Source organism: Physeter macrocephalus, chromosome 14 (assembly GCF_002837175.3).
Source record: "Physeter macrocephalus isolate SW-GA chromosome 14, ASM283717v5, whole genome shotgun sequence".
NCBI classification, from domain to species: Eukaryota; Metazoa; Chordata; class Mammalia; order Artiodactyla; family Physeteridae; genus Physeter; species Physeter macrocephalus.
The window spans coordinates 38407640-38432707 of NC_041227.1; the positions used below are offsets into that span (position 1 = coordinate 38407640).

The 25068-nt window shown below is 35.7% G+C and overlaps 1 protein-coding gene across 3 annotated transcripts in view; it reads left to right on the forward strand.

Annotated features, from left to right (window-relative positions):
- Positions 1-25068, forward strand: part of MACROD2 (mono-ADP ribosylhydrolase 2) — a 2044226-nt gene that overhangs the window by 78467 nt on the left and 1940691 nt on the right. For all 3 annotated transcript variants that reach the window (XM_028499297.2, XM_028499299.2, XM_028499300.1), the window contains exon 3: positions 2432-2539. In XM_028499297.2, the coding sequence (XP_028355098.1) occupies positions 2432-2539 (108 nt within the window). The remainder of the gene's footprint in view (positions 1-2431; positions 2540-25068) is intronic.

A 25068-nucleotide genomic window follows, 5' to 3' on the forward strand; every position in this document is an offset into this window, starting at 1 on the left:
ATACACCATGTGAGGAATTGGACAGCAAGTATAAATCTGGCTCTGGGGAAAAAAGATGCTCGTGTGAATTTTTAAAATGAAAGAGAGATAAAGATATTTCTTCATGATGCTAATAATTCTAATAAGACCATTTTGAGTAACTTACTTGAATGACATGTTATGGCAGTATATTTATTTAATATGTTGAATTGTTTGAAACTTTAGGCTAAAAATGTCCCATTTTTAAAGTTTGCAGTTGAGAGATTAGGATTTGTTTTAAGAAAACTGAACTGTGATATAAATGGTTTAAACTTTGATGCTTTCTAATACAATTCTTTTACAATTTCTTTACTTCTGGAAAAAAATACATGATTTGTTGCCACATATGTTTAAAAGTCTTACATGACTATAAATGCAATATTACATACATAATGCTTCATAAGAAAATGAAGAAATACTTTTTAGAACTAAATGCAACTAGAGGATAGATCATGAATCGATTTACTGTCTCCCAAGTTGAAACAGTCAATCTTTCTGCTTTCATTTGTGATATGTTTATCAATTTAATGCCTGATGGAGTTTTAAAACTCATCATTAGTGAGAAGTCTTTATAATTTCTAGGTTTACAATAGTCCAAATATCCAGAATTTTCTGACAAAGCCACCAAATATTTATTATCATCCAACAATCTTTAATTGGGAATCAGGACTTTCTAATTTGGTAAAAGTAGTAAGAATAGAAATTGATTGGTCATGGAACTCAAGGTCTTCTTGCTCAAAGTCTTTGTCATTGGACCAGGCATTGACAGATTAGTAAGAGCACAAACAAAATCCGATCTCTTTCACTGATAGGGAATAAAAATAATAATAAATGTTGAAAATATTTAAAAACTATTGTGGTATTTCAGTATGGATGCTGAAATAATATTTGTCACCTCTGTAAAACCTTTGTAAAAAAGGGGCATGTTTGTTGAGAGCTTACTATGGACCAAACATTATTCTAAGTGTAATGTACTCATGTTAACTGTAAAGGAGCCAGTAATTTATGAACTGAGGCATGGCAAAAATATATAACTTATCCAAGGTCACCCAGTTGTTAATTGGCAGAACCAAGAATTGAACAGTTAGTCTGATAGTAAAGCCTGAACTCTTAGTCTTTACCTGACTCAGGGAAACAGCACTCTAGGAGTCCCTGAGGTGGTCAAGTCAGCTGTAAGTGTTTTCTATTTTGAGGTCTTCTAAAGTCTTTCTCTACTGTTTTAATGTACAATTCTCCCACATTATTCTCCTACTTATTATTATTACTACTACTGCTACTACCACCAATGAAAAATTGATTAGAATCCTTTAAGGAGAAAAGTGATTGCAAAGAAGGGGATGCTTTGGAGGCAGAGAGGGGAAAGATCACTTTTATGGCCACAGATCATTTCCTTCGTCTTGGCCATTTTTTTCTTTGGGTATCGGGGCCCAAAGACAATTTAAGTGTCTTGTAACCTATCACCTCAAATCCCCTACATACCTCATTATTGCAAGCTCATTTGACAGTGTCTTTGTGAATCAATAACATTACCTTCCCCCTTGAAAGATTTGCATAGATCATGAGTTTAAAATGTTTAAATTTATAAATCATCTTTCCTAAAGTTATATCAAAAAGCTTTTTATGTATAGCAATTTAATGTATTTTAAAACATTGATTTTATATAGCTTTGTTGAATATATTTTAACATCACTATCTGTTAAAAAATACATGAAAATTCAGATTTTAGTACTCCTCAAAAACATTAAAAAATATGTCAGGTTTTAGAAGATAATGTTTTTGCTTGTTTTAAATATACCAGCTTTCTGGCTGTTGTGTGCAGGACAGAGCTTTTTCTCTTTTCAATCTAGCAGCGCCCTCTAGAGTGAAAGGTTTATAGAATTTGATAAAGGAGCAGTTTCACACTTTCAAATGTTCTTGATCCATACCATTACGAGGGACAGCTTATTACTTAGAAGTAGCAAAGAGCTGAACCTAAATTTTTTTTTTCTCAGTAAATATTCTTTTCAAGGATGCATTTTAGGTAATTAGAACAAAATAGAAATAAGCTCGTTCATTGTAAAAATTTATTTTGTCTCGGTAGTTACACATCTTTTTCTCATCTTCTTCTGAAACCAGTGGTACATAATTATATCTTAAAGTTGATATTTTTATAATATTAATAGTAAACATTGAACTTTTTGTTGACCCATATAACATGCCTAAATTTATTGAATGCCTATTATGTATGTGATACTGCATTTGTATTGGGGAATACACAATAAATAGAGAATAAGTCATACCCCTGGTACTTATACATTTATTTCCACTTGTCTAATGTATCCGAATGTGACCCATATTGGCTCTTGTATTAAAATTGTCTTTATTAAATTAAATAAGAATATTACTATTAATATATATTCCTTCTTTATTACAGAAGAAAATACTCAGGAAACATCACAGGTGAAGAAAAGTTTGAGTGAAGAAGTTTCTCTCTATAGAGGTGACATCACATTGCTAGAGGTAGATGCTATAGTCAATGCTGGTGAGTAGTTGATTTTTTGTGATGTATTTTTTATACTGTTACCCTAAAGCTGGGTTCGAGTCTTGGTGGGTGTCAGGCCAAAAGACACAATCAAGCCAAAGACTGGGAGAAGGAAGGACTTATTACTTGCAACAAGTAAGGAGAACACCAGGGATATTTTCCAAAGCAGTGTCTCGCAGAACAGCAAAATTGGGGAAGTTTTAAGCTAAGGGTACTTGCATACTCATGAAGAGACTTGAGTGGTGTATGCGTATTCATGAAGGGGCTTGAGCAGAGGAGAATTCGGCATAGAATTGGGGCAAAGGTCAACAGAATCAAAGCTTTAGTTGATTGAAGTCAGAAAAGGTCGTCATCATTATTCCATCCTCCACCTTGATGGGGGCCTTAGTTCCTGCAGAACTCATACAGATTATTACATATATCCCTTGAGGAGGAACTAGGACTCGTTTTATCGCTGAACTATTGTTTCTTGACTGCTTTTCCTTTGTTCCTGCATTCTTTCACTTCCCTTAAAATCATTAATTACTGAGACCTGTTCAAAGGCAAGCATTGTGGCCAGGCTTAGATCACAAAATGACTTAGGCCAAAAATGGCCTCTCTTACGTCAAGAAAGCCATGCCTGGTTCTCTTTCTCGGGGGACCCCCTGCCCTATCTGCTTATAATATGAGTATTTATTATTTAAAAATATTTTTTCATAAATAGGAATAGAGGTATTTTAGAAAAAAATATCCCTTCAGGAATAGAAATATCATGAACATAAAAACAAGTTCATCAAACTTTTTCTTCTTTTGACTTTGTAAAGAGATGATTGATCTACAGAAGACAAAAGTAAAATATAAAGGAATTATTTCTGCAATTTCCAAACTTCAGTTGGTTGGTTTCAACTTTTCATGGTTGTTTTTAATTCTTTATCTTAATTATTTTAGTAATTAATGATCTTAAGTAATTTTTGTTTTCAAACATTGGGAAAATAACAGAGTTAATTTATGTTTAATTTTGATTTTAGTTTATTTTATGGTGGTCTGTATCTTCTATATATTTTATTATGTGGGTGTATATCAAGAAATACATAATAGTTGTGATTCTGTAAAAATAAATATCAATAATAGGATATTTAATTATTTTAGTTTGTGTTTTGTAAAGTTAGGCTCTTTGCAAGATGAAAGTGTCAAAAACAAATCTAGACTTAGGTAAAAAGAAGAGGCTTTATTCAAAAAGATTATTATAATAAGGGGTTGAGGCTTATCTCAATAGGGAGAGGAGGAATATTGCAGTAGGAGGAACCACTTTGACCATGAGATCTATAAGCATCTCAGAGTTCAAGCAGAAAAGGGCTTTTCTTTTACAGGGAGAAGTGAACAGGCTGGAAGGAATTGGATGTGAGGCAGTGGGATGAGAGGGTGGATGACAGGACAGTTGATCAGGGAATGTTTTCCCTTGAGGCCAGCTGATTATTGGGAGGGGGTTTTTAAAGAGGGGTTGCTCACCTTCCATTGCTCAAGGGTGACCCAAAGTTCACGGGCTTGGAGGAAGGAGAGAAGCCTGAATAAATTTAGATCAAGTCCAGTTAACAGGCAGTGATCGACCAGAATGGTCAATGCGGACAAATAGGTCAGCTAATCATTTATGAGATAAACAATGGGAATTTGGAGTGTCTGTGTCTTGGCCTTGTCATAGGTTACAAGGGGTCATTGTGAGTTTTATCTAAGTTACATGGGGAAGAGTGGTTCTTTGCAGTAAGCTGTTTCCAGGAACACAAAAGGGGTGGGGGGTAATTTCTTGACAGTCTTTGCTTTCCACGAGTGCAGAATTCAGATGAAGTTCAACGTTGTCTCAGGTTTCCCTCTGGTGATTGAGTAAATTCACACAAGATAGTAGGTGAACGGACAGGTCTCACGGAGAAGTGGAGCACTGTTCAGGATATAGCATAGTGCTGGCCAGCAGGAAGTGTGGAAGCCTGCTCAGCCTGTTCCTCTCTCAGAAGTGACTGTTGGTTGCTATGTGCTGTATCTGCTTTTCTGTAATTAGAGCTCAGTTTTTCTCTTTCTCTCCTTCTAATGCCTTTGTATTTCCTTCCTCCTCTGGGACCTCTCTAAAATGTAAACTCTTCATGAGAGAGCATGTGTCTGGGTCATTTAATCTCCACCCAATGTGAATCACTCCTTTTGGATACAATTCCATTCTCAGATCACCTCGTTCCTACAAGTCTCCCTTATATCTGGTCTCTATGGGCTGTTCATTTGTGGCTCTGGGTAACAAGATGCTTTCTGTGATATGAGGGGCCTCTGGAGAAGACAGGCCCTTGGAAAGAGTCTCATCAACTCCTCCCCAGTACAGAGGTTTCATCGGATACTCTCGTAGTTAGTAAGTCATCAATGATTTATTTATTTATTTATTTTTGGCTGTACCACATGGCATGCAGGATCCTAGTTAGGCAACCAGGGACCAAACCCACACCCCCTGCAGTGGAAGTGCAGAGTCTTAACCACTGGACCACCGGGGAAGTCCCTATTAATGATTTATTTAGGAAGTTCCTGAAGTCTATAAACATGTGAATTTTAATTTAAAACAATTAAAATTAATTAAAAACTATATATACATCACCAGGCTTCCTCTATATTCTTGTAATTTCCAGCCATTGATCCCAGTTCTGCCCTATGGAGTATAATTGATGACATTTATTTCCTTCTTAAATACCTTAAGACCATTCTCACGAGTTTTCTCTTTCTTGTTATTAACATAACAATGAATTTGCCATGTTAGCATACTTCATAATATCAGTAATTATGGTTTTTCCTGAGTTTTGTTAGCTGTATACCTGTTTATCTTCTCACTGAGGCTACAGACTGGTGTCTTTTTCACTTTTTGTGTCATCTGCCTAAGCAATGTCTTGTCCTTATGTTCTTAATAAACACCTGATACTATGTATTTATTAAATTGAACTATATGCAGTTGGATTTGTAGCACTCATAGCACATTCAGCCCTGGGGACTTGACACAGTGAACACAATTTTGGCTCTGATTTTAAAAAAATGATTTATTTGATATTTTTCTGATCAATAAATAAAAATAATTTGGGGGGTAACTTTTAGTGAAATAAAATAAAATGGTGCTAAACAGGAAAACATCACTAACAGGAAAACATCCCATCACTATTTTGATTGTTTGTCCTTGCCTGTATGTGTAATTTTTCGTAGCTGTCACTTAGTGTACAAGGGTTTGATGAATTTATATGAAGGCAGGCAGCAACTTCCAAAAACCATTTGTCACCTTTAGCTTACTTCTCTGGCTGAGATAATTATAATTTGGCCACGTTCTGCATCTCACAAGGACAACCTCATCAGGAAGTACTCAGGTAGATGGAAAAGAGATTCCAAATATACAGTGTAATGACTTTATTTTACAGCTTTCTGCTGTGCCGCTTGTTTGCCTGGTGTGTCGGGAGAGGAACAGCTGTTAACTTTTCAGGTGAATAAGGCAACATGGCAGGAAACTCCAGAGCTGCCTCTGGTGAGAGGCGAATGAGAAGCAATGCGCCCAGTCAAGGTGCCAAAGCAGCCCAGTCATCACTTTCTATCACTTGTAACGCTCTCTTTCCATGTCCGTATTGGACATTGGAACACCTGGTCTTAGTTGCTATCAATGAAATGATTTGATATTTAAAATTTTTTCCTAATAAAGTACTTTTTGAACTTTCTTAGAGTTCTTTAAATATGACCCAGGATGAGCCTCCTATATATTATATTCTTCTCTGTAGGAAATAATGCATATTTTATATATTTTAATAAAATAGATTTTGTAGGCAGTAGGGTACATAGGGAAGTAACACAAATTTTAGATTCAGGCAGACCAGGTTCCAATTCAGACTCTCGTACCTAGGGCCATTTTTTTGTTTAATCTTTTTATATTGAAATAATTAGAGGCAATTGCAAAAATAGTACAAAGAGTCTTGTGTAAGTCCTATAGCTATAGTACAATATCAAAACCAGGTAATTGGCATTGGTACATTGCTATTAACTAGCCTATAGACCTTATTCAAGTTTCAACATTTTTTAACCGGCGTTCGCGTGTTGTGTGTGTGTATGTGTGTAGTTCTATGCAAGTTTATGCCGTGTATACATGCTTGTAACCACCACAAACACCACGATCGAGAACTGTTCTATTATCATGAAAGAACTCCCTCGTGCTACCCTTTGTAGTGGCACCCACCTCCCTGCCCCCCCGCCCGGTTCTCCATCTCTATAGTTTTGTCATTTTAAGAATGTTATATAAATGGAATCATACAGCATGTAACCTTTTGAGACTGATTTTTTTTTTTTTTACTGAACGTAAAGCCCTTGAGGTCCATTCAGGTTTTTGCATGTATCAGTAGTTCATTCCTTCTTATTGCTGAGTAATAAGTCTGTTGCATTGATATACCAAAGTTTGTTCAGCCATTCACCCACTGAAGGGCATTTGGGTTCTCCTCAGTATTTTTCTGTAACCAATAGAGCTGCTGTAATGATTCAAGTACAGTTTTTTGTGCATAGCAGCGTATAAGACTATCTGTAACTAGGCCCTTGTATAATTTTGTACTAAGACTATTGGTCAGAGTTTTGGTCTTTGCTAGAGCTTGGGGAAGAATACATCCATTTAATTTATGGTTCACTATTATATCATTAGAGACAATTTTAGTTGTACCACAATCACAGAAAAATATTTTGTAAGAGATGTGATTTTTATTCATTTGTGGATTGTGGGCTGTATAATGGAAAAGTGGTTAACTTTCCAACTCTAATGGGTTGACTTTGGCCAAAGATGAATTCAGTTTGCCATAAAAAGGATTTTTAAAGTGGAAAGTGAGGAAAAGGTTTGTTTATTTTAGTTCTTCCTTTCCCCACCCCAACATGACAAGGAGAGATACATTTACTTTGTAGTTAATCATAGAGGGCTTGATGTCAGATCAGTCATTATTTTAAATATGCCTCTCTAACTTCCTGGCCAAATGACCTTCTGTAAATTATTTAACCTTTCTAAGCCTTAGTTTATTCATTGGTACAATGGAGATAGTAATAGGGCCTACTTCATAGGGCTGTTGTGAAAATCAAGAGGTAATATATAGAAAGCACTTCACTCAGTGCCTAGCATATAGACACACTCAATAAACAGTAGCAGAATTATACTGCTTAGTTCTAATATCAGAAAAATGATTTTTTTTCTATCAGTGTCACAAGGTAAATTATGCATGTTCTTCAAGTCTTATGCACAGATAGACATTTAACCAACTAAAAGGGTTTATCCTATATTCTACAGCTTTAGCTGTTATACTGTTTACTTGAATTGTGTCCAGGAAAAGTTGTCCAATTCTGAGGCTTTCTAATAAAAGCTGAGTTTCTATAACATTGTTGGTAATTCATATGAACTAATGACAAAGGGAAATAATTGTTTTCATTTACTTTAGTGGTGTTTTTACTGCATTAGTTGTGAATGTCATAATCCTGACAAAAATTAAGATAGTGACATGTGATTGGATAGATAGCCATTTAATAGCTGGGTATAATTTAATTAATATAGAATATCTGAATATTTACATAGTGGGACTGCATGTGATGGAAGAAATGTTACTTTATAGAAGTTTTAAAAAATAATCCCCTCTACTTGCTTAAAATAAATGTTATTTTAATGTACTTTTTTCAGTAAAGCTGAAATAAGGCTTATTTGAAATTAGAGTTCAAATCATTGGGAAAATATTGGGTGGGCTAAAAAGTGCCTTCGGTTTTTTTAAGTAAAAATAAAAGACACATTTTTCATTTTCACCAAGAACTTTATTGAACAACGTATTCATCCTTTTGTTCCATTACCTTCTGCCATTTTTCAGGCAACTTCATGATTCCATCTTCCCAAAATTTTTATGTTTTTGAGAAAAGAACTATTCCAGGTACCTTTTACAGTCTTCCAGGGAATTGAAATTTTTTCCATTAAGATAATTTTGTAAAGACCAAAATAAATGGAAATCTGAAGGTGCAATGTCTGGTGAATACAGCGGATGAATCTGAACTTCCCAGCCAAGCTCTAACGGTTTTTGCCTGGTCATCAAAGTAACGTGAGGTCTTGTGTTATCCGGAAGGAAGATTGTGCGTTTTCTGTTGACTAATTCTGGATGCTTTTCATTGAGTGCCGCTTTCAGTTGGTCTAATTGGGAATAGTACCTGTTGGAATTAATCGTTTGGTTTGCTGGAAGGAGCTCATAATAGAGGACTCCCTTCCAATCCCACCATATACACAACATCACCTTCTTTGGATGAAGATCGGCCTTTGGTGCGGTTTGTGGTAGTTCATTTCACTTGCCCTACAATCTCTTCCATTCCACATTGTTGTACAGTATCCACTTTTCATCGCCTGTCACAGTTTGTTATAAAAATTGAACATTTTCATTACGTTTCAGTAGAGAATCACATGTGGAACTATGGTCAAGAAGGTTTTTTTTGCTTAACTTATGTGGAACCCAAACATCAAAGCAATGAACATAAGCAAGCTGGTGCAAATGATTTTCAGTGCTTGCTTTGGATATTTTTAATAGGTTGGCTATCTCCCACATGGTATAATGTTGATTGTTCTCAATTATTGTTTTGATTTGATTGCTGTAAACTTCAACTGTTTTACCCAACCGTGGAGTATTGTCCAGCGAGAAATCTCCAGCACAAAACTTTGCAAACCACTTTTGACACATTTGATCAGTCACAGCACCTTCTCCATACACTGCACAAATCTTTTTGTGCGTTTCAGTTGCGTTTTTACCTTTCTTGAAATAATGCAGCATAATATGCCGAAAATGTTGCTTTTTTCCATCCATCTTCAAAATTAAGATAGTGACATGTGATTGGATAGATAGCCATTTAATAGCTGGGTATAATTTAATTAATATAGAATATCTGAATATTTACATAGTGGGACTGCATGTGATGGAAGAAATGTTACTTTATAGAAGTTTTAAAAAATAATCCCCTCTACTTGCTTAAAATAAATGTTATTTTAATGTACTTTTTTCAGTAAAGCTGAAATAAGGCTTATTTGAAATTAGAGTTCAAATCATTGGGAAAATATTGGGTGGGCTAAAAAGTGCCTTCGGTTTTTTTAAGTAAAAATAAAAGACACATTTTTCATTTTCACCAAGAACTTTATTGAACAACGTATTCATCCTTTTGTTCCATTACCTTCTGCCATTTTTCAGGCAACTTCATGATTCCATCTTCCCAAAATTTTTATGTTTTTGAGAAAAGAACTATTCCAGGTACCTTTTACAGTCTTCCAGGGAATTGAAATTTTTTCCATTAAGATAATTTTGTAAAGACCAAAATAAATGGAAATCTGAAGGTGCAATGTCTGGTGAATACAGCGGATGAATCTGAACTTCCCAGCCAAGCTCTAACGGTTTTTGCCTGGTCATCAAAGTAACGTGAGGTCTTGTGTTATCCGGAAGGAAGATTGTGCGTTTTCTGTTGACTAATTCTGGATGCTTTTCATTGAGTGCCGCTTTCAGTTGGTCTAATTGGGAATAGTACCTGTTGGAATTAATCGTTTGGTTTGCTGGAAGGAGCTCATAATAGAGGACTCCCTTCCAATCCCACCATATACACAACATCACCTTCTTTGGATGAAGATCGGCCTTTGGTGCGGTTTGTGGTAGTTCATTTCACTTGCCCTACAATCTCTTCCATTCCACATTGTTGTACAGTATCCACTTTTCATCGCCTGTCACAGTTTGTTATAAAAATTGAACATTTTCATTACGTTTCAGTAGAGAATCACATGTGGAACTATGGTCAAGAAGGTTTTTTTTGCTTAACTTATGTGGAACCCAAACATCAAAGCAATGAACATAAGCAAGCTGGTGCAAATGATTTTCAGTGCTTGCTTTGGATATTTTTAATAGGTTGGCTATCTCCCACATGGTATAATGTTGATTGTTCTCAATTATTGTTTTGATTTGATTGCTGTAAACTTCAACTGTTTTACCCAACCGTGGAGTATTGTCCAGCGAGAAATCTCCAGCACAAAACTTTGCAAACCACTTTTGACACATTTGATCAGTCACAGCACCTTCTCCATACACTGCACAAATCTTTTTGTGCGTTTCAGTTGCGTTTTTACCTTTCTTGAAATAATGCAGCATAATATGCCGAAAATGTTGCTTTTTTCCATCCATCTTCAATATTAAAATGGCTACACAAAAATTGACCAATTTTTATAAGTCTTTTTGTAAATGCAAGCTGATATGACAGCTGTCAAATACAATCTAACAAAATTGTTTCAAATGAAGTTAAAGACAACTAAGTGCTACTAGAGCCATCTTATGGAAAAAACTGAACAAACCTTTTGGCCCACCCAATAGGTTCATTTACTCAGAAATATTTTGGACAGAATTGACAGCAACTGCTTGATACAATATGAAATTTCATCTCTACTAACAAAGCCCTAAAATTTTATTCTTCATTAAATTTCTGTATTATATGTTTCTTCTTTTAACATTTTGTTGAGCAAGACACAAAATACATAGTAGACACAAACACACACACGTAAGTGTAGAGTTCAGTAAATTTTCGCAAATTGGTACGCCTGTGTAACTCCATCTAGATCAAAAAGCAGAACATTATCAGTACCCTGGAAGAGCTCTTGGCATCACCTAGTATCTTGTAGTGAATACACGACAGTGGGTTCACTGTCCTCACTTTTAGTAGCATATGTTAGTTTTGCCTCTATTTATATTTTATATAAATGGAACCATATAGTATATACGCCTCAATGTTTGGTTCTTTTAGTTCATCATTATGCTTGTAAGATCGATCTATGTTGTTATGTATAGTGTCAACCATTCATTTTCATTATTATTATGTAATATTTCATTTTGTGAATATGCCACAGTTTATCCAATCTACTGTTGACGGGCATTTAGTTAATTTCAGTTTGGGGTCTTTTACTCCTTCAATGAACATCCTAACACATGTGTATGTGTGCATGTGTATTTTTGTGAATAGATATCTATTATTTCTGTTGGGTTTATTTCTGAGAGTAGAATGGTTTCATCATAGGATCTGTGTATGTTCATACTTATTAGATACTGCTATCTACTAAGCATGCTCTATATCCATGCCAATACTTGATATTTTCTATATTGTTTTTAAAAATAGTACATAAGTGAAGTAATAATTTTTTAATGAATGTATAAAATATACTGACAAAATCAACTTTTTGATCAATCAAATTTTATAGCATTTGTAGCTAATAATCCATCTTAAGGCTTTTTGTAAGTGAACAAATAAAGTAAAAAATGTATATGTTATTTTCCTATAGCTGAGGATGGGATTTTTTTTGTAGTTCCTTATTAGGTTCGTAAAAACATACATGTAATAAATTTTCCTCCTACAGGTAGCAGCACTTAGGAACAAAGTATCATACTATGAAAGTACTATTACTACTACTACTACTACTACTACTACTACTACTACGACTACTAATTTTTTTGGGGGAAGACCAAAACCAGAGAAAACAGTTTTAGAAATGATACTCTCAAACCTACTTTTGGGAATAAAAAGCAATTTCAAAAAAAAAAATCATAAGGTCTATTTCCACTTGTGAGATATCCCACGAAGTCTGTCATTTTGCTGAATACAGATATAAAAAAAATCCTGCAATGTAGTCTTAAAGCCACATTCAAAATAGGGCTATATAAATAGTTTGCTTTTACATTATAGATACACCTTATCAGTAAGACTCATTTGATGTCGCATAATATTGGTAATTTACAAATGTGTAACATTTTTTTCTGAATATAACACTAATGCATGGGTTAGAAAATTGGAAAATGCAGAAAAGTAGAAAGAAATAAAATATGTCAACTTTTAATCCAGAGATAACCACTATACAGCTATAGGTTGTATACTTTACAACAAAACTATATGTGCTGTATTGTAGGCTGCTTTTTTTTTTTTTTTTTTTTTTTGTGGTACGCGGGCCTCTCAGTGTTGTGGCCTCTCCCGTTGCGGAGCACAGGCTCCAGACGTGCAGGCTCAGCGGCCATGGCTCACGGGCCCAGCCGCTCCGCGGCATGTGGGATCTTCCCGGACCAGGGCAGGAACCCGTGTCCCCTGCATCGGCAGGCGGATTCTCAACCACTGCGCCACCAGGGAAGCCCAGTAAGCTGCTTTTTCCCCACTTATATATTTCCCACTTCCCACTTCCTTAAATGTTAAGAACGTGATTTTAAATGATTATTATTCCATTTTTTTCATTTTTATAAATCTATAATGAATGTCCTCATACCAAAATTTTTATAAACATCTCCAATTATTTCTTCAAAATGTTTTAGTTAGAAGGAGTTATTAGGTAAAGGGCTGTAATATTTTAAAAAATGATTTGATATCCATTGCTTCTTAGAACGAATGTTATAGTATGCTTTTTCAAGGGTGATGTTTAAGTGCAAATTCTTGTAAATACCAGTTTACATCATTACAAAATCAGTCCTACCAATTTAATAGTGACTAATATCATCCAATTTGTTTTATTATGAGTGATATTGAATGCTTTTTTCTTATATTTATTGGACATTTGCATTTTTTAAAGTTTTATGCTCATATTCCTAACTAGGTTTTCTATTGGACATTTGTCTCTTTTTAATTGGGGGAAAGCTTATAATATGTTAACAAGAGTAATATATACTCTTTGCTTCTACCTTTTAAATTGTTTCTTTAATTTATATTAAGCTGCACATAGAATTTATGCTCATGAAAAGGTAGTGGTGTATATTTTTAAATTATTGTGGCTTTCACATATGTATTCTGGTTTGGGATCCTGTGACTCCTCCCTCAACCTCTGCCATTTGTCCGCCTTTTTATTTATTTCTTGGTGAATCTTGTCCTTTTATTCTACCAGATAAATTTTAGAATTGTTTTGTCAAGTTCAAAATCAAAACAAAAAAGAAAAACAACCTCCATCACAACAAATATCCCAGAAATATCAATGGAATTTTGATTAGAAATGTAGGTTATTCAGAGAGTTTTGACATTTTTAACATAATGCATCTTCCTGTCTATGAATGGTTCTGGTTGTTAGATTGATTTAAATCTCCTTTCCTTAATATCCCTCAGTAAAGTTTTATAGTTTTCATCTTATGGGTCTCACACAGTTGTTTTATCCTAGCAAGTTTGTAATTTTGTTGCTATCATGAATGGTATCTATTTTTTCTATTATTTATTTTACCAGATTATTTTCAGTAATACAGAAAAGCTATTAATTTAATCATTGTCCACCTTACTGCAGTTAGTTTTTGTAGCTTTTCAGTTGATTCTCTTGGGTTTTCTAGGCATATATATTGTTATACACGCTATTTCTCTGCCCTTTTTCTTGCATTGGCTACTGCATGATAACACTGTTAAATTACTTGCCGTAAGACATTCTTGCTTATTCTTGATTTTCATGGGAATGCCTTTAGTCAGATGTTTCGTAATTCATTCATTCGTTCATTCAACAAATATATATGAAGTATCTGCTATATGACAAGCCCTATGCTAAGTGTGAGAGAGAAAATGGCGAGAAAAACAGAGATCATCTAAGCTGTTAAGTTTACAGACTAGTGGGAGTTAAACAGTTATGTGACTAAATATAAATTTACAGTTGACAGATTGAGGCTTTTGTTGTAAATAGCTTGTAAAATTTTGCTAATTGTAAGGAAGGCTGAGATTCTAACTACAAAGCATTTAGGTCCTTATTAGAGAGTTCACCCTGTCAGAAAAGTTGAACTACAATTAAAGTATTAACCACAATGAAACAGTTATTTTAAGTTTTATGCAAGTAGACAAAATAAAACTAATTTTCTATTTCTTTCCATTATTTCTTTGAGGTTTTGTAATTTTTTTTCTTATTGACTGAGGTTTATGTTCATATTGCTTTTTCTTAAGTTTATGCTTCTTAATATTGCTTTTTCCTCTTTAAAATGGTTCCTCTGTCTTTTAATCAGTTCTTTTCATTGGTTCTGAAGAACTCAGTGGGCCTAAGAGTCTGCTGAGTAAGGCAGTATTAAAACCAAGTGTTCACTATAAATTTACCGAAATTTCAGAGCTCTTAATTTGGGATAACCGACTATTAGGTAGTTAGTAGCTAGCTACAAATTACTTTTGGAGTGATACTGTTGAAGTTTCTGGAGCATTAGTTCTTAGCATGGAGATAGTAATGTTCAGAAACCATTTCTTGCCACCTTCTCTTCAGATCCAGCCCAGCACCCATTTCAGCTAAGCCAAGCAAAGGGGAAAGAATTTCTACCCATCATTCTCCCCCTTTACTTTCCTTCCTATGCTATGCCAGGACCTGCTGATCAGAAGTGCTGATCAAAATCACCACTGTGGATAGCTGTCATTTGATTAACCTGTGAAGTATAGTTGAGCAGAAGGTATAGGTGTAGGATGGGTGAGAACAATTTTTTTTTTTTTTTTTTTTTGTGGTGTGCGGGCCTTCCCCGGGCGCGGCCTCTCCCGCTGGAAGTATAGTTGAGCAGAAGGTATAGGTGTAGGATGGGTGAGAACAATTTTTTTTTTTTTTTTTGTGGTATGCGGGCCTTCCCCTGCCGCGGCCTCTCCCGCTGCAGAGCACAGGCTCCGGACGCGCAGGCCCAGCGGCCATGGCCCACGGGCCCAGCCGCTCCGCGGCACGCGGGACCCCCCCAGACCGGGGCGCGAACCCGGCTCCCCTGCACCGGCAGGCGGACGCGCAACCACCGCGCCACCAGGGAAGCCCGAGAACAATTTTTTTGAGGTGAATTCTTAACACGGTTACAGGTTTAAGTGTGAGCTTCCAGCTGTAAGAATATTGGTGTCTTTGCTTTATCTGGTGTGAGGATAGACAGAAAACAGAGTCTCTGTGAGGGTGGAGTGAAAGGTTAAATGTAAAAGAGCCTTTATGATGTGTTAAATTATCATTTCAGTTGTTATTTAGCTTTGCATCCCAACATATTTTTCAAAATATTTCTGTTCTTCGACCCATCACTTCTTTGTTTTTCTGATTTACAATTTTTCTTTCTGGGGGAATTTGTGGAATCAAACTAAACATTAAATACTCCAAGGAATTAGGAGATAATCCTCAAAAGAAAATAACTGCCAAGAGGGATGGATGGCTTCCAGGAAATTCCCCTCTGAGTTTTCAACTTCTATTATTGACCCCTCTTGTCACTATTTTTAAGGGAATATCCCTTGGAGTTAAATAGTAACATAGTCCTCAAGGGACTCTGAGAGACTAAAATAAAAAAAAAATGCTGGGGGAAAGTGATCGGAACTGCTTGGGCGTTTGTTCCATGTTTTCAGAGATTTTTTTTTTTCTCTTTGAGAATTCTTCAGTGCACTTAGGGAAATTTATATTTTGTTTGTCACACATACTAGTCAATTGGATTAAAAAATATTTTAAAAGATCTTTTTGGGTGGCTGATTACAAAAGGAATACACATTAATATTTAAAATAGGGAAAATATAAAATACAGAAAAGAATAAAATATTCTCCATAACGTTTCCAAACACATACATCATTGTTTAAGCTCAGCGTTTCTGCTTCAGGTTATTTTCTTTTTATTTTATAGATGTATTTTGAATTTTAGAAAATACTGCTTAATTTTTAAAATCATTTTTACATGTCATTTTAAATAGCTGCATGATATTCAGTCATACACATGAATGTTTATCTAACTATTCCTTTATTGTTGGAAACTTAGATTGTTTCATGATTTTTACTGTTACAAACAGGCTGAGACAAACATCCTATCAGATAAATCTTTGTAAAAAAATCTTTGATTATTCCCTTGGAATATAGTCCTTGAAGTGAAATTATGGGAGTATGAAAGTTTTTAAACTTTTGATGTATGTAACCAAATAGTTCTATGGAAAGGTTAAATGAATTTATTTCTCTCAAGTTAAAAGAGTATGTATTTCCCCAAACTTCATCAATATTAACTTTGATGATTTTTTTTTAACCTATGCCTTTGAATTGTACTTCATTGTTTTAATTTCCAATTCTATAAAGACAGGAAACATAACTTTTGGTGTTATCTTCTGGAATTGAATGCAGGATTTTACCTATAAAATTTTTTTGGCACCAAGGTACAAGTAACTTGGTTGTGGTAGCCTGGAGGCATTGGGTGGGGTTGGGTTGGTTGGAGGCCTGAGGAGAACAGTACTGAATGTTTCTCAACAGAGAAACCCAATAGCTCAAGTTCATTGCTGCTGTTCTGTTCCTGAAATTCAAGATGGTGGGGAAAGAGGTGGACATTGCAGTACCTTGAAATGAGAGAGGAACTGGGTTTTTTTGTTTTGTTTTGTTTTCACTTTCAGAGTGGTACCTAGGATCCAGCACAGCACTTAGCCCTGGGGATATCTTATGGCCATGGCTTTGGTTCTTAGAGGCTGTTGAAAAGCATGGTTTCTCTGAAACTTTCAGCCTTTTCCCTATGCAAGAAAATCTCAAAGCCCACCCCTGGGGCTAGAATGGGTGGTAGTCCCTATGTGCCATATAAGCCAGAGCACCCCTGCTTTGTAAAAAGTCTTCACATTTACTGAAAGCATCCCTAGCTTCTGAAATTGGATTCAGCCCTTTCATTGCTACTTTCCATGTGGACTGAGCCAATTGGACTGAGACTGTAGAGGAGGCAGCCAGTCCCCGGAAGGGGAAGCAGCTGTGCTTACATTAGGATGAAGGGAATGGGGAAGTGAATTCTAATTCTACTGGTAGTTAATAAATACAAACACCATCTGCCATAGTTTGTCTTGTAATTGTGTGAGTTGTCAACAGTTGATTATGGTTAAATCTAGTTAAAAGCTGAACTTCATAATGATGCTAATTGACATTTCATGAGGCCTAGGGGCTTTCTAATGCTCATGTGCAACTGTATATGGAATCGTCTATGCTCTTTTACTTTCAAAATTTTTATTTTTTAATTATACAGTAAAATTGAAAAACAATTTTATGTACACTTCTCTTAATTTCAGCCAAAGAAAATGTATATTTTATTTTTTACGTATACAGGTCAACTTAATTTCTAAGTTATTTTTCTTCTTTATTTGTGACTTTTGGGGAGCTGCTTCTTGTGGGGTCTAAAACATGTGGATGATATTCATTCTGTTCTGTTGACTGAATATAATCGTAGTCATTTGGCTTTTAGTTTACTTAATTTTTCTTCATTTAAGGCCTTGCTTTACATGTGTAGGGAAAGGGAAAAGTGACATTGATTTCTTAATTCTAATCATTAATTCATATAAAAATTAGGCTCCATAAATAATAGTGAAGAAAGATAGCTTATTGGTAGAAAGTAAGCATTCTTATATTTTCATGATATATAAATCTTTAATTAATTAATTAATTAATTAATTATTGGAGTAAAATTGCTTTACCATGTTGTGTTAGTTTCTGCTGTACAATGAAGTGAATCAGCTATATGTATACCTATATCCCCTCCCTCTTGGACCGCCCTCCCATGACCCCCATCCCACCCATCTAGGTGGTCACAGAGTGCTGAGCTGAGCTCCCCGTGCTATACAGCAGGTTCCCACTATCTATCTATTTTAGGCATGGTAATGTATTTATGTCAAACCTAATCTCCCAATTTGTCCCACCCTCCCCTTCCTCCCCTTTATCCATATGTCTGTTCTCTCCATCTGTGTTTCTATTCCTGCCCAACCAATAGGTTCATCTGTACCATTTTTCTAGATTCCACATATATGTGTTAATATACAATATTTGTTTTTCTCTTTCTGGCTTACTTCACTCTGTATCACAGACTCTAGGTTGATATTTGTCTTTTGGTATCTGACTTAATTCACTCTGTATGACAATCTCTATGTCCATCCATGTGCTGCAAATGGAATTATTTTGCTCTTTTTTATGGCTAATATTCCATTGTATATATGTACCACATCTTCTTTATCCATTCATCTGTCATTAGACATTTAGGTTGTTTCCATGTCCTGGCCATTGTAAATAGTGCTGCAATGAACATTGGGGTACATGTATCCTTTTGAATTATGGTTTTCTTGGGGTATATGCCCAGTAGTGGGATTGCTGGGTCATATGGTAATTCTATTTTTAGTTCTTTAAGGAATCTCCATACTGTTTTCCATAGTGGCTGTATCAATTTACATTCCCACCAACAGTGCAAAAGGGTTCCCTTTTCTTCACACCCTCTCCAGCATTTATTATTTGTAGATTTTTTGATGATGGCCATTCTTACTGGTGTGAGGTGATACCTCATTGTAGTTTTGATTTGCATTTCTCTGATAATTAGTGATGTTGAGCATCTTTTCATGTGCCCCTTGGCCATCTGTATGTCTTCTTTAGTGAAATGTCTGTTTAGGTCTCCCACCCGTTTTTTAATTGGGTTGTTTGTTTTTCTGATATTGAGCTCCATGAGCTGTTTGTATATTTTGGAGATTAATCTTTTGTCTGTTGCTTCATTTGCAAATATTTTCTCCCATTCTGAGGGTTGTCTTTTCGTCTTGTTTATGGTTTCCTTTGCTGTGCAAAAGCTTTTAAGTTTACTTAGGTCCCATTTGTTTATTTTTGTTTTTATTTCCATTACTCTAGGAGGTGGGTCAAAAAAGATCTTGCTGTGGTTTATGTCAAAGAGTGTTTTTCCTATGTTTTCCTCTAAGAGTTTTATAGTGTCTGGTCTTACATTTAGGTAAAATCTTTTAAACTTCAGCAGTTTCAGAGGAACTTACTGATTTTTGTTAAATTTGCATTTGGTGAATAGCCCCCTTATGGAGTAAATTGTGTATACTTAAAAAGAAAAGAGTCAGTGTTTAATGCCTCAGTAAGAACAATATTCTTACAGCTCAGATTTGGTGCTTTTTGATTGACAAGTCGTTTATTACACTTGGTGTCATATAAGGGAAGATTTTGGTCATTTTGATAAGAAAGGTTGAGAATTATTTTTCAACATTAGTTGGTTTTAGCTTTCTAGTTATAAAAGCAGCCAACGTTTGCTTTAGAATAGGGACAGAAATAAATAGTTTATTTTGGCATACTATCAGTGCAAAGGCAACAGCTTTTTCACTACTCTTTTAATTTTTGTAACTGTTTGAAGAAGCAAAGTTATGGCATTAAATTTCCCCAGCTTCTTTTGACCTTGAGGTAAATCTGATTTGCTTTGTTTAGTTTTAATTTTATGACACATCACATTTCTGTTGGGTCCAAAATTAAACTTCAGGGTAGAGGTATATATTTCCACACTGGGATTGTGAACAGAATAAATTACCAGAGAATTATGTTTAAATGAATGTATAAGTGTAGGAATGTTGACTAGACTAGCTACACTTTCCCATCTAAACAGCTTGTTAATGTGCAATCAGTCACTGGAGTTGCCATGAACTTGGAGCTTAATGAACAGGTGGAGAAAGAGGATGAATCCCAATTCAAAGTGGATCTGACAGCTTATCAGGCAATTTCACTGATAGCTAATCCATTTCATTTGGCAACTTAATTTATCACACAATTTTCATCCCATGGGTTTCTGGGTGGAAGTTAATTCAGAAACATGTCTGATCCATAGGGTTGAAGAGATCTGCTTAAACTTCGTGAGGACATTTAGAAATAAGTTATTTTAAATGCATAAAACAGTTTTCTTTTACAATTCCTTTTGTATTTAACCAAGTCCTCCTTAAAATTTGTAGATGGTACTTGCATTTGATGGTATATCAAGACAGTTAAGTAAGGTTTATTTGTTCTAAATTTCTAAATTAAACAAATTGTTAATTTTAACTCATTGGTGAAAATAACACTTAAATGTTGTGTGAGTATAATTCTATCTTTACATATAGAAAAGTTACTGGTTGTGAATATGTTTTATAGCATCCATAGCAAGAAATAATGAGCAAAAGAAATTATTTCTTTAAAGCTTACAATTTTACATCTGCTGAGTACTTGCAAATTCTCTAATTCGACTGATTTACAGCTCATTATTTTACTTAAAAATATCTCTTATGGCAATATTCTTTGACAGAAAGGAAGAAATGTAACCTACCTCTCATAGCTCACACTCGGTGCTCAGAATTTGCAAGAATGAGGCTTATTAATTTGACTTAGCTTAGGACCTGGCTATGGTTTAAAATAATTTCAAAACCAGAAGCATATTTTCTTCACTTTTTAAAGACTTGATTTATAGTGTATAGAAAGTTAAATTGAATATTGATCCTTAAAAAGCAAATGTGTCCTGTAAAAATGATGGAACAAAAGAACACAATATAAGATGACAGAGTGATTGATTGTCCACGGCCTGGAGACAGCCTCCTCCCTTAGATGTCATCTTCGCTGGGCATCTGTAGCTCTGAGAGGGTGATGGGGGTGAAGTGTTAGGCGAGATTAGTTGCACCCTGGCATGAACTGTTACATTTTATAAGAAGATTGAGGAAGGCTGGTAACAAATCATTTCTAAGAAGGAATTTGAGGAATGAGGACTGGAGCTCAAGATCAATAAGATCTATGATATAACTCCAGGAGGGGACACCAGGGAATTCCTTATAATTTCTCAAGCCCGGAAGCGTCTTCAAAAAGAATTTAAGTCAGTGAAAAATAATTGAGATGACAGAAAACCACAACTGGCATAAGGCTGTCATTGATTGGATGTGTCAGGCAAATTGTGGCTATCATTCTTAAGACCAGGCTGATTAAAGTAATATCTTCATAATCTAGAGGGGCTCAGTGTTGAATCATCCTGGCACCTTTCCCAAATCCCCTTTCTGAGTCTTTGGCATTTTCCCCTGGAACATATTTCAGACCTGCAACCTTGTCATTTTTGAAACTGGACTTTCATTTTTACCTTTGAAGGAAAATGATCATCAAGTCCAGTACTAGACCTTGGGAATCAAGCCAAAAGAAAAAGAAAAAATCTCTGGGTATTGTTTGACTTTTTTCTTCTTTCTTACAATAGTAATGATTATGTCAAACTTTAGTGGGCATCAGAATCATCCAGAATCTTGTTTTAAATGTTGATTTCTATTTCCCAGCACCTCAGAATTCAGATTCGGCAGGTGTAGGAGGTGCCCTTGGAATTTCCAGTTAACAAGCATGATGATGCAGAGGTTCTGATGCAGGAGTCTGTACACCCTTCTTTTTTTTTCTTTTTTTGTGCGGTATGCGGGCCTCTCACTGTTGTGGCCTCTCCCGTTGCGGAGCACAGGCTCCAGACACGCAGGCTCAGTGGCCATGGCTCACGGGCCTAGCCGCTCCACGGTATGTGGGATCTTCCCAGACCGGGGCACGAACCCGTGTCCCCTGCATCGGCAGGAGGATTCTCAACCACTGTGCCACCAGGGCAGCCCTGTACACCCTTCTTTATGAATCATTTCCCTATACTCTAGGGCTTAGAGCATACCAAGAAAGGTCCATGCACTTGCTCTCTGGTACTCTTTATCAGACCTTTTGGAAAATCTTCTTTCTTCAGGGCTTTCACAGATATGTGTTGGAAAGAACTGTATCTTCTTCTGTTCTCTTAAAGCAATCTGGGCTTTAGTATTTACCCTTCCCTTCCCTTCCTTTCCCTTCCCTTCCCTCGCTTCTCTTCCTTTCTCTTTCCTCCTCATTTTCCTCTCTTATTCCTTCCTTTCTCTCTTGCTTCCTTCTTTCTAATGCAAATTTAGTTAGAATTTGTGCCTAATTCTCTGCCAGACACTGAGATGGTAGACAGTCTTTGTTCTAAAGGACCTTGTACTTTCTAGGAAGATACATATATACATAAGCAACTATATGATTCAGGACTAATGACAAGTGACGTTGAAGAAATAGAAACCAAATGTCAGGAAAGGAGTAATTGTGAGTGTGGATGTCAGGAAAGACTTCATAAGTGTGATGGTAAAGCATTGAGGAGAGTAGCATTACAGTAGGCATAAAGACAAGAAATTGCATGAACAAATGCCCAAAGCATGAGAAAGTCTGTCTTGTCGCAGAAATGGTGCATTGGTTTAAGATTTATTCGTGGCTCTTTGGAAATATCACTGGGGTAAGGAGTAAGGAGACTGGGGTTCCAATGTTGGTATGGAGCTGATGAGCTGGATTTTGATGACCTCCAGTATAAGTCCATATGTGTGTTTGTCTTACTTCACTGGTTCTAATCTTAGGTTTATCTCTCTTGCATGGCTGACTTTTCTCAAAGGAGAGTGTGTACTACTCCCTGTGGGATCTTTCTGGACTATCTCTGATTTACCACCACACCAAGAACCACGAAAAAATCAGTTGGAGAAGCAGTAGAGTTTAGTGGTGTGATAGGCTGAAAAACAGACCCCCCTCAAAAGATCCACCTCCTGATCCTTGGAATTTATGAGTATTACCTTACATGGCTGATGTAATTAAGTTAAGGATCTTGATATTTGACTACATACAGAGGAGAAGGCGATGTGAAGATGGAGATGAGATTTGAAGATGCTAGCCTTGAAGATTGGAGTGATGCAGGGAGAGAGAAGGAATGCTGACAGCCACCAGAAGCTGGAGGAGGCAATGAACTTCTCCCCTAGAGTCTTCAGAGGGAGGGCAGCCCTGCTGACACCTTAGTTTCTGCCCAGTGAAACTGATTTTGGGCTTCTGGTCTCCAAAACTGTGAGAGGATAAATGTGTGTTGTTTTAAGCCGTGTACTTTGTGGCAATTTTTTATAGCAGCTCTACGAAACTAATAAAGTGGTTAAGAGGTTAAGAGGTTGAGCTCTGAAGTTTGAAAGATGGGGATATTATTGTTAGTGCGGCCTTAGACAAGTTCCTTAGATCGCTGATGCTTAAAATGTAGTTTTGAGGAGGAAATGACCTAACATATATGTGCTTTGTGTGGTGTCCAGTTCCTGGTACATGTTGTAAACTGCTTAATAAATGTTAAATATGATGGTGATGATGATGATGTCAGTGGTAACAAGAAAAAAGTAATGAAAGTGGGGAAAACCCAAATGGATCCATTTTGCTGTAGCATTTCTGATTTAATAAGCTACTGACTCTGTTACTTCTGATAAATTATAACTCTTACTATGTAAATGATAGATAACAAAACCCTACTAAGAAGACATTTAGTGAAATAAGGATCCTATAATAAAAAATCCTCAAGTTGGATTATGTTCTATGGGGAAGAGAGTGAGAGATGTTGGATTTTTGGGTAGGGCTTTTTTTTTTTTTTCTTCTCCTTTGTTTTACTTGTTTTCTTCAAATAACCTGCAGCTTGGAAGGAGACACCTTTTGACTGAAAAACTCTGTCTTGGTAGCTAGCAGAAATGGTCTCAGTGGAGAAACAGTGTGTTTGCCAATTAGAAGTTCATATTACTTTCAATTTTTCTTCTAATAGTTTCAGGAGTTTGAGTGAAATTGAGATTTATATTTTTTTCAGTGCTATATGTGACCACTCATGATAAGATTAGGAATAAAGATGGAAAAATAAAGGCAAAATAAAATAAAACATAGAAATACACAAACTGTGGTGATCCTGATTTTGCCTTATGAAAATTGAGATCCAGTAAGTAGACTTGTGTTGGAATTATCGGTCATTCAAACATTATTCTTCAAGCATAAAAACAGCCACCCTATTAGTGAGCCAAGATGTTAGATCTGTAGATTTACTGAGCCATATGTATAGGCATTGACTAGATCTCTTTCCATTGCGATAGAAGTGATGTAATTAAGAATCTGGTGCATCTGATTTGTGAGTCTTGGACAGACAGTTTCTTGGCAGTGATGACAGGTCTTATCCCTGTTGCTGTGAGTAGACTTGAGGTAGGGAGCTATTTTACATTCTGTCAGACTGAGGCTTCCACCTGTGAAGTGAACTATTATTTAGAGAATTTTGTCTTCTCAGCAATTATTAAAATACCATTACCAAGTAAATCTCACTGTGGTGATTCATCAAATCAAGAGCTTTCTGAGGGCAGGGACTGTGTCATCCATTTCTGTATCTCCGGTGCCTTGCACCATGTCAGGCACATTATCAGTGCTCAGGAGATGTTTGTGGAATTAATGAATGGTTGAGTACATCATTTCCTGTAATCAAGACTTTTAGTTAGAATGGAGGGAAATAGACGCAGACATTGAGTATTTCTACTTTCTATCATTTAGCAGGACTCTCCCAACTGGTGGACTTACAGTTTTTAATGTAATGTTTTTTCTTTCTTTTCATTTAAAATTTCTTTGGAAGCACAAAGAATAAATATAAACATAATATACAATATATGTATATAATATGTAAGTATAATATACATAAAATAAGAGGAAATAAATTAGCAATTATTTCATCTTCTAGAAAATTGTGTTGATTTTTTTCCTATTTGTCTCTATGCATTTATACACTTTTTTGCATAATTATGGTTAGAACAAAGATCTAATTTGGTGCACAGTTTTTCACTTAATGTAAACATTTTTATATAGTTTTATACAGTTCATAATTATTATAATTTTAAATGGCTACATAATATATTCTTTACTTCTTTTTCCCTGTAATCCCCCATCTGCTTTGTCTCTTTAGTGAATTCCACTTAGCTTTCAAGGTCTGGTCCAACAG